This window comes from Cnephaeus nilssonii (assembly GCF_951640355.1).
Source record: "Cnephaeus nilssonii genome assembly, chromosome: 16".
Taxonomy (NCBI): Eukaryota; Metazoa; Chordata; class Mammalia; order Chiroptera; family Vespertilionidae; genus Cnephaeus; species Cnephaeus nilssonii.
Genome location: NC_137087.1, coordinates 61,016,337 through 61,030,827, shown reverse-complemented (window position 1 = coordinate 61,030,827; position 14,491 = coordinate 61,016,337). Strand labels below are relative to the sequence as shown.

The following is a 14,491-nucleotide window of genomic DNA, read 5'->3' as shown; positions in this document are numbered from 1 at the left end:
TGGGGCTGGCATGATTGGTGCTTCAGCTCTTTCCCCCTCTGTGCCCAGGACAAAAGGACCCCTTGCTGCATGCAATGGGACTTCACAGAAAGAGGTAATATGCTAATTGACCATGACTCCAACACAAGATGGCCGCCCCCATGTGGACACAAGATGGCCGGCATGGGAGGGCAGTTGGGAGGGACCAGGCCTGCAGAGGAGGGCAGTTGGGGGCGATCGGGCCAGCTGGCAGGGGAGCAGTTAGGCATTGATCAGGCTGGCAGGGGAGTGGTTAGGGGGTGATCAGGTTGGCAGGCAGAAGTGGTTAGGGGCAATCAGGCAGGCAGACAAGTGGTTGGGAGCCCCAGTCCTGGATTGTGAGAGGGGTCTCAGATTAGAGAGAGTGCAGGCTGAGCTGAGGGACACCCCTCACCCCCATGCACGAATTTTCATGCACCGGGCCTCTAGTGTTACAATAAAGGTGAATGTACTGTTCCAAGTGGTCAACCTTTTTCACAAACTGACTTTTTGTGGTTTGTTTTCATTTTGGTCAGTAATAAGTTTTTTAGCAGCCAACACTCTGACTGCTTAGCACTAGCATCTCTCTAAACTCCCCCCATATGAGCAAGGCTTCAGTGGGCAGAGACCCTGGTGCGGTCGCTGTACGCAAACTGCCTTCCTAATCGAAGGAGCAAAGCGATGCCAGGGTGAAAGCATCTGGTCATCACGGTTGACCCCGCAGCCGCGCTGCCCACAGGATCCCCTGGGAGCAGCAGCGTGTCGGGGTCAGCGGGTGCCGCTTCCCGAGGTGTCTGTCCACCTCTGCGATCAGCACAGCGCCCCCGTCTGTGGGGACGGACTGCAGGCCCCAGGCCCTGGGCTCCAGTGGCCTCCCAGCAGGTTGGCTGGAAAGGCCAGCATTTGGGGGCGTCAATGCCATGTTAAGCTCTTGAAATACTCAGCAGCCATATTTGTTTTCCCAAGAGAGTATGTCGTCCTTCCCCGAAGCGTGTGTGGCCGGGACTGCTGTGCGTGCGTGTCTGTTGGTTGACTGTGGCCCTTTCCCGGGAGGACACGGGGAGTGGTTTCGCTCAAATGAAAACAGGCGCATGGGGAACGGACCTGCCTTTCTGCCTGACTTGGGCTCCTTGTGCCCAGGCCCGCTCTGTGCAGGAGTTCTGTCGGCCCCAGTCCCGGCGGCCGGGCCGGCTCTGCCCTGTCCTCCCATCGCCTGCCTCTGCCGGGGGTCCTGGACCTCCGCCTTGTGAGGTGGTTTCCATGTGACTGACCATGGAGGGCGGCGCTGGGGCTGCACCTGAAACCCAGCCAGGAGGGTGAGGAAGGGGCTGCAGGAGTGGGGCCTGGAAGTGTGGGTGCCTGCAGATGCCACCAGCACAAGGCGGGTAGTGGTTACGTCCTTAAATAAGGAATGGCTGGTGTTAACTGTTTTGCACCGTTTCTTTGTAAATACCGTAAGACCAGAACTTTGAGATTCTCCTTCCTTCCTGCGTCAATGCTTGAGCCAGGTGATTTTGCTTTTGGGAAAATTAAAATCAAAACTCTCAAACTTGACCAATTTTGTTTCTTGAATTGACGTAGTTCTAACCCACTGTTTCATCTTAAGAATGGAGTGACTGACACCGAGGGGCTTCTGTGGGGCTGTGCTTTGCGCTCACACGCGCTCACACGCGGTTGCTGCCAGCCCTCTGGAGTCTGGTGGTGCAGGAGGCAGGTCGAAGGCCCTGGAACATCTCAAGCAGAGGTGTGCCGTGGTGCGATGCCCGTGAATTTCAGAACAGAATTTTATCACTTTTTATTGAAAACTGCACCGAACGCTAAATGTCCACCTTTACAAGAAACAATACAGTAACGTAACTCACACTAAAACAAAACATTTCTGATAGCCATTATTTTTCTGTTTGGGACAGTTTTAAAGGTTTTTGTCACAAAAACAGGAATGTACCTATACAAAGGCTCAAAATAGGCCATCTTTTAAACAAAAAAGGCAATGATTCACAAAAGACTATGAATATAACATGTAACTAGTTGATACAAATCTAATAGGATTTGTTAAAATCAGTCACATCTAATAACACACCTGAAGTGTTCTTGTATAAAATATCACGTGAAGAAAAGAAGGTTTTATCAATGTCTAAAAAAGTGGGTTTGTTCATAGACAATCTGACAAGTTACCATAAAAAGTGTTTCCTGAGACATAAGGAAATGCAACATTATTCTCCTTGAACCTTTCAGCTCAAGACTTTCCACTCAATAAAATAGCTGAGGATCTGAACTGAGAAAATATATTTGAGTACAAACAGCTTGTGAAACTTAATACTTTTTTTTTTTTTTTTTTTTGCATCATTAGAGGGTATTAGGTAACTCACAACCACTCGCCCGCTCAGTATGCAGTTCGGGCGGGAGACTTCTGTCCAGGAGCGACCGTCTTCCGTCCGTGCGTGCAGCGAGCTGTCTGACCCAGGCGAACAGTTTCTCCCGGTTTCGCAGTAATGCAATCTTCCTATTAGCAAAGAGGTGACCAGTCCCGAGGACCGCAGGGACGAGAGTCACAGGACAGGGATTGCCTCTTAATGTTTTTTATTGATGTTTGGAACTCTTGACGCAACGTTCTATACAGCCAGGTGTCCAGGACCTGCTGTGCCCCAGGGGCTGATAAAGGAAAAAGATCTATTCTTTGTGATTGGATGCACAGATGAAGAACTTAACACACAATAACAGAAGTTGGTCGTTAATTAATCACGTCCTAGTCTTTCCGGGCCTCCCTTCGTGAGCAGAAGGCATCTTCCGTTTCCCACGTCTCGGCTTCTAGCTCTCGTAACACTGATGTCCATGGTGTGTGTGCCCAGAATCAGCCACGAAGATGGCCACGTTCCTCTCCTCTCAGCTCATCTGTTGTCCACTGTCTCTTGGTCCCAGGTTCCTGACCTTGGTCATCCTCTGCTATTGCTCGTTGGGGTGCTCTCGATTGTCCCCGTGTTTGCTGGGCTGGTTGGGAGAGGGTGCTTGGGAAGGGTGCGCCACTGTGGGCAGGCTGTGCGTCACGGGGATGCCTCCGGGGATGATCCCTTCCATGGCAGCAGGAAGCCCCCCCGGGGCCACGCCCACGATGCCCGGCGGGTATCTAAGGCGCACAGAGAAGGGCAGGTAAGTCCAGGGCAGGAAATGCCACGCGCTGGGCTCCGCCCACTTCCGGTCTCTCTTATGGGCTGATCTGTCAGCCTACCTACCCCCAAGCAGGGAGGAGCCCGTGTAAAAACTCAAACATGGACGTAAGTCATGAGCAGCAAGGCCTGTTTGTCTAATCAGAACACGGCGCTGCTTTTGCTGCTCTCAGACGCCGGTGTCCCCCCTCCTGCTGTGTGGGGCTCTGCCCGCCGGGCGGGAATCCGGCAGACGTGACCCCCAGCGGGCAGCATGGAGCCCTCTCTCTCCAACTACGTGTGGCCGCCTGGGCTGCTGGCGTGTGACAGGCAGAGCCGCGGGCATGTGCAGGCAGCACGCGCCGTGTGAGGACGCGAGGCATTCAGCCTCCAGCACGGCGGAGGGTGCACACGCAGGGAACCCAGTGTCAGGCTTGGAGGCAGCCACTTACAACAGCGGCCGCCAACCAGTGGCCTGTGAGGTCCGAAAGGTTGGCGACGCCGATTTAGAATTCTTGTTGCCAACTCCCCGACACTGGCTCTCTCCCTGCAGGAGCCGCCCCCTCTGGCCAGGGCTTCTCAGTGCGGACACGGGAGAACTCGGAGGGCGCAGGAGGACTGGCACGGGGGCTGTGAGCGAGCGCTGAAGCTCCGCTGTGCTCCCAGGGGCCCAGGGCTGCTTCCTCCGCCGCCACCCCCCAAGCACGGGGCAGGCGTGTTCCATGTCCTGGGCCGAGGCTGCAGCGCCTCCTTATGGGGAGGACCTGCTCCCTGGAATCAGCGTGCTGGAGGAAGAGGAGTCGGAAACCCCTGCTGTGTCCCCTGCATCGACGTCAGTCACTGTGGCCCCACCCTCCCCCGGTCTCTGGCCAGAAAAACAATCACTGACTGTCTTTCCCTGGAGACCTGGCTGTGGAGGGGCTTCAGAATGAGGGGGGCTCCTCGCCCAGTGCTCAGGCCCCTTTAGGAAAGGAACTCGGTCCCAGGCGGACCCTGAGGCCTGGGAAGGATGGGGGCAGGAGGAGATCCCTCCGCCCAGGTTGGGTGAGCTGCCCGTGTCGCGTCCCTCCCGCGGCCTCACCTGTAAGTGGCACCGTTGAGCTCTGGATGGATTGCTTGCTGGTCTATGACTGACCAAGGAGCCGTTGTAACAAAGAATTCCTTGTTGACACAGTTCCGTAAGCTTTCGGGGATGCGACCTGGAACGAGATGGTTACATGGTTCCTGAGGGCGAGGGGATGAAATGTCAGACTCAGTAGCAGCTTCTGGGGAACAACCCACATGGTTTGTGCTGACAGATCTGACAGCTCATCTTCCTCCAGGGGAGGGACCGTCCGGAGCCCTGAGCTCCAGCCCGGCCGTCAGCCAGGACAGAGGGGCAGGGCCCGCCCGGTGCGCTGGCTGCCGTGGCCCGAGAGGGACCGGCTTCCTCCGAGACTTCGCTGGGGACGTGCACAAACGGCCCAACCCACTCAAACTCAGCCAGCCCGAGAGCTCACGTCTGCCCACAGCACACCCCGACCCCGGGCCGGGCTGGGGGCTCACCCGTGATGGCGCGGCGGATCTCGGTGGCGGCGGCCTCCCGCATCTCCAGTGAGGCCTGTTCACTGTACCAGGCCGTGTGGGGCGTGCAGATGAGGTTCGGGGCATCTTTCAAGGGCCCCTGAGCAAAGCTGGAGGAAGGCAGAGCACGGCCCTGAGGAGCTGGCCGCCCCCCGGGGCGGCTCACCCCTGGCGGGCAGGGGGGCTGGCGCGGCTGCGCTGTGACCCCGGGGCCAGGAGCAGCCAGGGACGCACAGAGAGAAGGACCAGGGAGGCCCGGAGATCGGCCTGTGAGCCGCGTCTGCAGACCAAGCAAACCACCCGTTCCTGCCTCGTTCTTGGCTGATCCCTGTGGGGACCTTCTGGCCCCTTTACTGTTAGCGAGACTGTCCAGGGTGTCTGCTTTCCCACCCAGGGAGAGGGCCTGTCTGTCCGTGTGGGAGAGGGCCTGTCTGTCCGTGTGGGAGAGGGCCTGTCTGTCCGTGTGGGAGAGGGCCTGTCTGTCCGTGTGGGAGAGGGCCTGTCTGTCCGTGTGGGAGAGGGCCTGTCTGTCCGTGTGGGAGAGGGCCTGTCTGTCCGTGTGGGAGAGGGCCTGTCTGTCCGTGTGGGAGAGGGCCTGTCTGTCCGTGTGGGAGAGGGCCTGTCTGTCTGTCCGGGAGAGGGCCTGTCTGTCCGTGTGGGAGAGGGCCTGTCTGTCCGTGTGGGAGAGGGCCTGTCCGTCCGTGTGGGAGAGGGCCTGTCCGTCCGTGTGGGAGAGGGCCTGTCCGTGTGGGAGAGGGCCTGTCTGTCTGGGAAAGGGCCCCAGACAAAGTGTGGGGCCGGGTGGACGCAGAGGCGGGCGGCCAGACCCACCTGAAAGGCTCCGACTCGTGCACGTCGAGGGCCGCCCCTCGTATCCGCCCCTCCTTGAGGGCCTGGGCCAAGGCCTTCTCGTCCACCAGCCCGCCGCGGGCCGCGTTCACCAGGAAGGCCCCTTGCCGCATCTGGAGGAAGGAGAGCGTTAGCGGAGGCGGAGGCAGCAGGAGCCCGAGGGGCGTCTCGTGTCGGCTTCTGCCGATCCTGCGAGGGCCTCAGCGGGAAGCCTGGCTCGGTGCCGCGCTGGAGGGGCCCCTCACTGCTGTCTCGGGGGCTTCCCAGCTCCCTGGGCCCGTGGCTGCGGAGCCGGCCGAGGGCGCCCCACCTGCTTGATGGTGAAGTCGTTGACCAGGTGGTGGTTGTGCTCGTTGAGGTTGCAGTGCAGGGACACGCAGTCGCTCTGGTACAGCAGGTCCTGCAGGGTGTAGACCCTCTGCACGCCCAGGGACCGCTCGATCCCGTCCTGCAAGTAGGGGTCGTAGAAGATGACGCTGAAGCCAAAGGCCTTGGCTCGAACGGCGACCGCCTGCCCCGTGCGACCTGCGCAGAGAGAGAGCGTCCAGGTGAGCGAGTCTGGCCCCTCCTGAAAGCACGGGACTGGCCTCCATGTACGGAAAGAGTTTTCAAAAAACGACGGCAAAGGGCGCAGCCAGAGCAGTGAGCGCCAGCACGGACTTGCGTGCCGGCCAGGGCCCACTGAGGCCCCGTGGAGGCTGAGAAGCAGCCAGCTCTCCTCAGAGCCACTTGCAGAGCACCGGGCCTGGCGCGCCAGCAGAGGGCGCTGTGGCTCAGCACACCTGCCTTCCGTCCTGCCTCCCAGGCCAGGCGGCCCGTCCACTGAGTGATCACAGCAGACCCAGAGCCGGCAAGGTGTGCAGCTCCTACCCCACGCAGCTGTCCCCTCGGCCACCCCAGGCCTGACCCTCAGTCCCCAGAAACAGCCCGAGTGCAGGGCTGCGTGCTGGAGCCTACCGACAGCCGGGCCAGCACGCACCCGCCCGCGTGCGTCACGCCCTCTCCCAGTCCCGAGAGGCAGCAGCTGGCAGCATCCCTCCCCCGCTGACAGACCGGGGCCAGGCAGAGGCCAGGAACCCTCAGGGTCACGGAGCCCCTCCCAAATGCTACGCGGGGCCCCGCTTGAGCTGTGTGCCCAGCAGCCGTGTCACCACGGACAACCGCGACTCCGGCAAGAGCGCTCCAAGCCGGTGACCTGGCCACCTGCTGACTCATCTGCAGGGACGCCCGCTGTCACCGCAGGCGGCCCCGGGCTCCGCTCGCAGCAGACCCTGTTGGAGCCCCAGAGCACCTCTGCCCACGGGCAACCGTCAGGCACAGCACCTTCCTGCTGCCCAGCCCCCCCCCCCCCCCACCCCGCAGACAGCCAACTCCAGTCACAGGACCGCAGCGACCCTCACCCCCAGGAAAGGGCAGCCGCACGTACCAAAGCCGATGAGGCCCAGCGTCTCCCCGCGGATGCGGGCTGCCCCCGAGGCGACCTCCCGGATCTGCTCCACGCTCTGCACCCGCGTGCCCTCCCGCAGCGCCTGGTACAGCCACGTGTTCCTCCGGTACAGGTTGAGGACGTGGCAGAGGGTGGAGTCGGCCGTCTCCTCCACGGCCGCCGACGGGATGTTGCACACGGCGATCCCTGGGGAGGAGGCGGCGGCCTGGGGTGAGCGCCCCCTGCTGCCCAGGTCAGAGGCGGGCGACAGGGCTGGGGGCGCAGAGGCCAGCGAAGCAGCTTCTGAGGGCACAGCCGCCCGGGCGGCATGGAGGCCTCGCTCACAGGGCCCTCAGTGCCACATCGGGGACCACGGGCAGCACCCCCAGGGCGGCGGACCCCTCTTTACCACCCAGGAGGGAGGCAGCTCAGCGCGCGGGCACCAGTGCGCACCGGGGCAGAGGTCACAGGACCTAGGCTGACAGCCCCATCCTGGCCTCCCTCAGGAGGGCCCGAGCGCGTTGTGGCTGGACGAGAAGGCAGGGCCCGCGGCCGTCTGGGCGATGGGCCCCCGGCCAGGGGCTCAGGAAACCCGCAGGCGGCTGCGCCGCTCGGTCCCCCCAGGGATGGTTGCACCCCAACTCTGAGACTGAGCTCCTTGGGCCCAGCTGGCACCACAGGACCGCCCCATGGCCGCGCACCTCCTCCAGGACTTTCCAGGCGGGGGCGAGGCGCACCTCCAGGGCCTCAGGGCTGGGCTCAGCACCCAGAGCCCCCTCAGCACCTCGCCCTCCGCCGGGAAGGCCCAGACCCCACACGGCAGCTGCCGGGAGGTGGGGTGCCCACAGTCTGCACCCCTGCACCTGCAGGCACTTTCCTCGGAGCAGCCGCCCCGGGCTCAGCGCTGACCCAGCCCTCGGCCGCGCACTCACCCAGCTCGCCAGCCGCCTTGATGTCGACATTGTCGTAGCCGCTCCCTATCCGCACGATCACCCTCAGGGCCTTGAACTTCTCCAGGTCCTCCCGGGTGAGGGTGATGGTGTGGTACATCATGGCGCCCACGGCCTCGTTCAGCACCTGCGGGGGACAGAGCTGCAGGCCCACGTCCCCGGCGCCCAGCAGACGCTGACCACCCAGGGGTGGGAGGGGAGGGGGGAGGGGAGGGGGCGGGGAGAGGGACCAGCCAGGGAGCCCTGGGGTGGGCCGGGGACCCACCTTCTCGTGGATCTCCTGCGTGGACTGCGCGTCACAGAAGGCCACGGTGGCCAGGTCCTTGAGGATGGGCATCTCCACGGTGCAGTCGCGGCCGTCCAGCAGCGCCACCAGGGGCCGGGGGTGCAGGGGGCCGTTCATGATCTGGGGGCGGATACCTGCGAGGAGCGGCAGGGCTGGGTGGGCCGGCGGAGGGGCCCGGCCCACACCCCGTGGGCAGCGTGATGAGTGTCCGGCGCCCTGTGCGGGCCCGCGCCCACCCCGTCCTCAGCCTGTGGGGTCGGCAGGCCGCTGCACAGCCACCGGGGCGGTGCTGGGACTGCCGAGGGGCCTGGGCGGAGAAGGTAGGATGCTGCCTGCTGGGCCCTCGGGTGGGTTCAGGCTGGGACCTGTGCCTGTGACGACCTCACACAGAGCCGGCAGGAGCCACGTGGAGCTAACGCCATCGCCTCGTGGGACTCGGGCCAAGGAATCTGGTCAAGGCCACGCACAGCACCCACCCGGCTCATCACCGCACACTAAGAAGCCGCGCCTGAGGTGCCGCACGGTCAGGCCCCGTGGCCCCTGCCCTGCACAGAGCCCCGGCACCGCGGCGGCCGGTGAACAGCGCTGACCGAGCAGACAGGCCTTTGTCCTGGCCTCCGAGGACGGGGCGGGGGAGGGGCCGGCTCTCAAGCAGTCAGGGTCCCTCCCAGCCCGGGGGCAGCAGGTGAACACCAACTGCCTCCCCAGGACCCGGACGCCCAGAGCCGACGCCCCAGTGAAGTGGCCCCCCATCCCTGCACTGGGCAGGACGGGCACGCCCACCGCCTCGACCCCCTCAGCTGGCCCGTCCCAGGCGAGGCCCAGGTGTGCATGTAAACGGGCGGGGTCCCCCGAAGACCCGGGTGCTGTCTTGGGACAGGCCCTTAGACCCCAGCGCTGCCAGGAGGGAAGAGGGGAGCCGCCAGTTCCCGTGGAACCACCTTCTCATCTCCCTCAACACCACGCCCTGCAGCCCTGAGGGGAGAAGCCTGCCCGGCCACTAGCTCCCACGTCTGCGAGGAAATGGTGAGACGGCCGCCCCCCCGCGACAGGCAGCCCCTCCCACAGGGTGAGAGCACCCGGACTGAGCCCCACAGGAAGGAGGGTCGATGGGACGAGGTTTGCAGAGTTCATGGTCACAATGAGAAACCCAAGTTGCTAGTTAAAGCGCTACCACCCGGAAAGGTGGCGGGCACCAGGCAGGCGTCCGAGAGGCTGGGGGCTGTCACCACAGCATCAGTGCTCGCATCGCGTTACCCGGGAAACAAACGCCAGGTTGCCTAGCAATCACCTCCCTCCCGCCTTGGCGCCCCTCTCTCCGGTGAGACTCGGCCAGTGCCCTCACCCAGGCCGGGCAAGCAGAAGGCAGCGGGGCTGGGCCCTGAGGCCGGCGTCCCGACCTCGGCCCCAGCCCGAGCCCGGACGGAGCCGCAGCGGAGCCGCACGGCTGAGGGTGCTGCTCTGAGGGCTGGGCGGGGGGCAGCTGGGTGGGTGGGAACCGCGTGTCCTGTGTGAGGTCTGGGGAGCCCCGCGGAGGGCGGCTGAGGCCCCGCACCGAGGGGGCTAAGAGGAGGCGTGGCTGGGCCGCTGCCCGGAGGAAAGGGGTTGCTCCCCAGGCCCGAGGGTCCCTGCACCTGCCCGGGGCCGAGCACGGCTCCGCAGGGCGCAGCAGCGGAGGCAGAGGGCCCCGAGCACCGGGAGGCGAGGCTGCATCGGGCTCAGCGCTCTGACCGCCGGACGACCGTGAGTGCACGGGGTAACCGCCGCCTCGTGCATCCGGGTCTGTAAACACGACAACAGCAAGCGAGACTGCGGGGAACAGCAGCAGCTCGGCTGGACCGCAGGGTGGGGTGCCCGCTGTCTCTGCGTCGGGGATTTGGGGGGAAATGCCACGGCACACGCTCAATGAGTCACCAAAGTGAGGTTTGTAGTAAAAGGCGAGGCTACCGATTCCCAGACTGCTCCCCCCTCAGCGCCAGGCCCAGCGAGACCCCCAGTGCCCTCACCCCGTTTCCCGGCCAGGGAGGCGGAGCTCCGGGTGGCCGCGCGCTGCACCGGGGGCACTGGAGGAGTAGCGACCCCCCCAGGGCCAGCGACTCCTGCTGACGTGCGTCAGAGGGTCCCGGTGGCCCTCCCTCAAGCTGACTGCTCCCTCCCACAGCACAGGAAGGCCAGCAGGACGACCGGCTGGGACCGGTGGGGGGTGGACAGGAGCCAGGTGCCCGTCTTGCCAAGGCCTCGCACCAGGCACTGCCCACACCTCCTCCGAGGACGCTGGTCCAACCCGCCACGGAGTCACACCTGCACCGCCCTCGTCCCATGCGCTCCCCAGCGCCTCGCATGCAGCCTGGCGCCCAGGTCAGGTCTCCCCGGGCCGGGAACGTACCCCTGCACCGTCCATGCCCATCGAGCCTTCGGGGAGCTGGCCTCGCCGGGCCGCCCAGGGGACAGCTGCTGGGGAGACCCACCGGGTGGGTGAAGCCCCCTCTGCGGGTTTTGCGTTCGCTGCCGTCCGCTGGGGGCTGGGGCGGGAGCTGGCCACCGCGAGGACGGCCCTGGTAGGCAGATCGCGCCTTAAACGAAACAAGGGTCCCGGTGACAGGCGGACGGAGCCGAAGCCTAGACCCGTGGGAACCACTCACCCAGGACTTCTGCGCCGCCAGGAACACAAACACCTGCGTCCCTTTAACCGGCCCGGAGTGGGCCCCCCCCGGAGCGGGCCCCCCAGAGCAGGCCCGGAAACTCCCCGCCCCCGGACCTCAGTCCAGGCCCACGCGGGGACCTGGGACCGGGAAAGGGACAGAGACGTCTCCTTTTCCAGCAGAGCCGGGAGCCGTCATCGCTGCTCGAGGGTCCCTGCACTCGCACCGGCCCCGCTGCCGGCCAGCGTCCGGGGCCCTCGGGCCGGGCGAGCCTCCCGGGGCTCCTGGTTGGAGGGTCTGCTGCTCACCACCCGGTCCCCAGGGAGCCTCCGAGGCCCTCTGCTCCCAGCAGGGCCGGCTGAGCAGCACCCGCTCAGGCCCAGCGAGGAGGACGGCGGGACCGAGCACCGTCCACAGCGCAGCCAGGACGGAGGCTCCGCGTCTGGTTTTGGTAAAACGCTCTTCCCCAAAGGCCGGGCCCCCGCGGGGGCTGGGAGGGCGGGGCCTGGCCGGGGAGCAGCTGGTCCCAGGGGTGGGGTCCCACTGGCTTCCTGTCCAGGCGAGGCCAGGGACAGGCCCTGAGCGATGGGCGATCGGCACGTTACTAGTCAGCACGGCTGGGCCACCCCCGCTGTGCGCCTCCCTTTACCACAGGGCTCAGGGCGCAGAAGGAACACTGCAGAGAGCACCCCAGGGCCCCCTCCTCCAGGCAGCTCCTCCCAGCTGTGGGGAGAGGAGCTGGGGCTTGCCGCTTTCCCTCCGAGCTGCGCTTTGCCGGGACCCGGAGCCACGGCAGGGCCACAGGACGGAGCAGCGTCCCCCAAATCTGGGCCTCTCCAGCGCCGGGCACTCGGGTCGGACCCCGACGCCGTGTACATGCGCTCTGCTCCAGCCCTGCCCCCTCGTGGGGACCCCAGTACTGGCTGCTGGGGTTTTTGTGTTTTTCTCAAATTCTAAAAACGTGCCACGGCAACAACACGGGATGTCTGAGGGAGATGAGGAGACGAAAAAGGAATGATGCCGGAGTGGGAATGGGGCAGCCACCGCCTGCCCACTGCCAGCCAATGTGCCTGGCTCCTGGGGGCTGATGGGACTTCACAGGAACCCCAGGACCCACGGTCAACCCACCGCCACACCACACCACACCACACCACAGCCCCGCCCACCCCGACCCCCAAAGTGAGCGCCTGGAGGGTCCCCACATCCAGCGGGGGCTCTGGCTCCATCTAGAATTAGGGGTGAACTTTTTGGGTTCAGCAGGGCCAGGGAGAGCCCCTAACAGACTGAGGGCACCCCCACTCTTCCAAGGAGGACACCCCCTTTCCTTCCAAAGCACAGGAAGCAGCGGCAGCCAGCAGGGGCGGCCGCCACCCCGAGCCCAGGCCTGCCCACCTGCGGGGAGCCCTCAGTCACAGGCGCTCCCCGGAACCAGGGGGACCAAGGCCGGGCGCCCCGAGGAGTGCACAGGAGGCCGCCGGGGACGGCGAAGTTCAAGGCTTTTTGCGGACTTTGCCGTGTGACCCTGAAACCAGGAAGGAGAGGGGCTCTCGGGCCGGGACAGGCTGGCTAGGAGCGGACCGCCCCAGGCACACACTGCCAGCGTCCCCTCCGTCCTCTCCGCTCTAACGTCTTAGAACCCGCGTCCCTCGGCGCGCGGCCCACGCCGGCTCCAGGAGAGCAGACCATCACGCCCTCGCTCCTCCAGGGCCCCGGGCAGCGCAGCCCGCAGTGAGCTCGTGGCTGGGGGAGAGCGCTCACCCCTCAGGCAGGGTCCCTCCACTGGGAGCCCCTCTGGCTTTGGAATTCTTGCCTCGTGGTCGTGGGGACCTGAGTCTCCTGTCAGCACGGGCAGCTTTTCCCTTAAAAAACTGCCTGCCTGCATTAGGCTAGCTGTCAAAGGCAACACCTCTGGGTGTGGGCCGCCACTGGGCGGTCCCCCCATCCCAAAGCCAGCCCCTGAAGCCAGCCAAGAGCAAGGGCAGAGCCAAGACCGGCTGCGAGGTCAGTCTGGATGGAAGAAGCCGGGCAAATTCTGCCAGGCCCGACGGTGGGGACCATCCTGCTGCCCGGGAAACCGGAGGCCGCCGTGGCCGCCGGGAAGCTGATCGGTGCGAGCTTCCCCCCCCCCCACCCCCGGTGGGCAGGATCCTGGGGGCCGGGCGGGGCGGGGCGGCACACCCAGGCCTCAGCTCGGAGTGGGCGCAGGAGGAGCCGAGGGAGGCCCCTGAGGACAAAGAGCCAGAGCCACGTCTGAGGCCACAGGCTGGGGCCACAGAAGCAAGCGGAGCCTGTGATCTCCCGGATGCGGGACCGATGTGTTTCGTGTTTTACTTGGAAAGGCTGCGCTGCGGGCGCCCCAGAGACACAGCCCCCGCCCCCCGGGTGCAATGTGGACGGGACGCTTTGGCAGAGCGAGGAGAGTCCCTGCGGTTCCAGGGGCGGGACTGGCCTGACCTGGAGGTCAATGTCACCCTGCAGGGGCCGAGCAGCGGTGCCCACCCCCCAGGGGGCTGGTCCGAGCCATGCTCTGCGCCCACCCCCCGAGGTAAAGGAGACCGACGCCCTCCTCAGGCGCCTCCCCTGTGACTGGATGGGGGTCCAAGCTGCACCCCACGAAGCCAGTGGCCCCCAGAGAAGCGGCGGGGAGGGAAGGGGAGGCTGAGAGAGTGCGCCCCTGGCAGCCTGTGCTCTGTGTGTACCCGCGGCGCCTGCCAACCCTCAGCCCGGCCCACACCCCGTGACTCAGGGGCGGGGCATCGCTGGTGACAGCCGCGGCGGAAGGTTCTGTGCTGTGCCGGTCACAGGTCAGCGGGTGAGGACAGCAGCCGCCCAGCCGTCACTCACATGGCCCCTCCTCCGGCCCCTCGCCGCCGGGTCCCGGACCAGCAACCAGGAGCCTGTTATTTCTCCCGAGAAAGCCAACCGGGATGCAGCGAGTTCAGGGCAAACAAACATGTGAAAACATCCAAACCGTGAAGGACTACAACCAGGCGGTACCCCAGACCCCCCGCCCGGCCCGTCCAGATGAGAAGGGAAAGGGGAGCCAGACAGAGACCAGAGGAAGCGTTCCTCGTGCCAGCGGTGACCCCAATGGCCGAGGCAGCCACGTCTGGATTTAAAGATCACCGTCTCCCGTCAGGGCCTCCCCGTCCGCTCAGGGCCCCCCCGTCCCGCTCAGGGCCCCCCCCGTCCGCTCAGGCCCCCCCCCCCCGTCCCGCTCAGGTCCCCCCGTCCGCTCAGGTCCCCCCGTCCGCTCAGGTCCCCCATCCCGCTCAGGGCCCCCCCATATGCTCAGGTCCCCTGTCCGCTCAGCCCCCCCCCCGTCCGCTCAGGGCCCCCCCATATGCTCAGGGCCCCCCCCCCGTCCGCTCAGGGCCCCCCCATATGCTCAGGTCCCCCGTCCGCTCAGGGCCTCCCCTGTGAGGTTGTGTCTGGCCCTGAGGCCTGGGTGCTGCCCTTCAGGATCGCGACAGATTCCAACAAACCCCAACCAGGCTGCTGATCCTACACCTGCAAAATGCCTCGTGCGCAGGTCAGCTCCTGGGGAGGCCGAGCTCCGCCCCCACCCCGCGCAGATTTTGGGGAGGGTCATGCTGACATGCGGCAGGGAAGGCTGGCGGCCAGGGCTCGGGGAC

General features: G+C 65.2%; 1 protein-coding gene and 1 long non-coding RNA gene across 6 annotated transcripts in view; one reads left to right on the top strand and one right to left on the bottom strand.

Moving 5' to 3' along the window:
• Positions 1-2,291: 2,291 nt before the first annotated feature.
• CTBP2 (C-terminal binding protein 2) overlaps positions 2,292-14,491 on the bottom strand; it is a 98,187-nt gene continuing 85,987 nt past the window's right edge. For all 5 annotated transcript variants that reach the window (XM_079793207.1, XM_079793208.1, XM_079793210.1 and 2 more), the window contains 8 exons: positions 8,194-8,348; positions 7,911-8,055; positions 6,979-7,185; positions 5,863-6,077; positions 5,535-5,665; positions 4,686-4,813; positions 4,222-4,339; positions 2,292-3,121 (listed from right to left, as the gene is read on the bottom strand). In XM_079793207.1, coding sequence (XP_079649333.1) covers positions 2,941-3,121; positions 4,222-4,339; positions 4,686-4,813; positions 5,535-5,665; positions 5,863-6,077; positions 6,979-7,185; positions 7,911-8,055; positions 8,194-8,348 — 1,280 coding nt within the window. In that variant the 3' untranslated portion in view covers positions 2,292-2,940. The remainder of the gene's footprint in view (positions 3,122-4,221; positions 4,340-4,685; positions 4,814-5,534; positions 5,666-5,862; positions 6,078-6,978; positions 7,186-7,910; positions 8,056-8,193; positions 8,349-14,491) is intronic.
• LOC307112466 lies at positions 10,759-14,213 on the top strand. The gene is made up of 4 exons (XR_013814719.1): positions 10,759-10,893; positions 10,948-13,618; positions 13,674-14,004; positions 14,169-14,213. It is a non-coding gene; the product is annotated as an uncharacterized lncRNA (long non-coding RNA).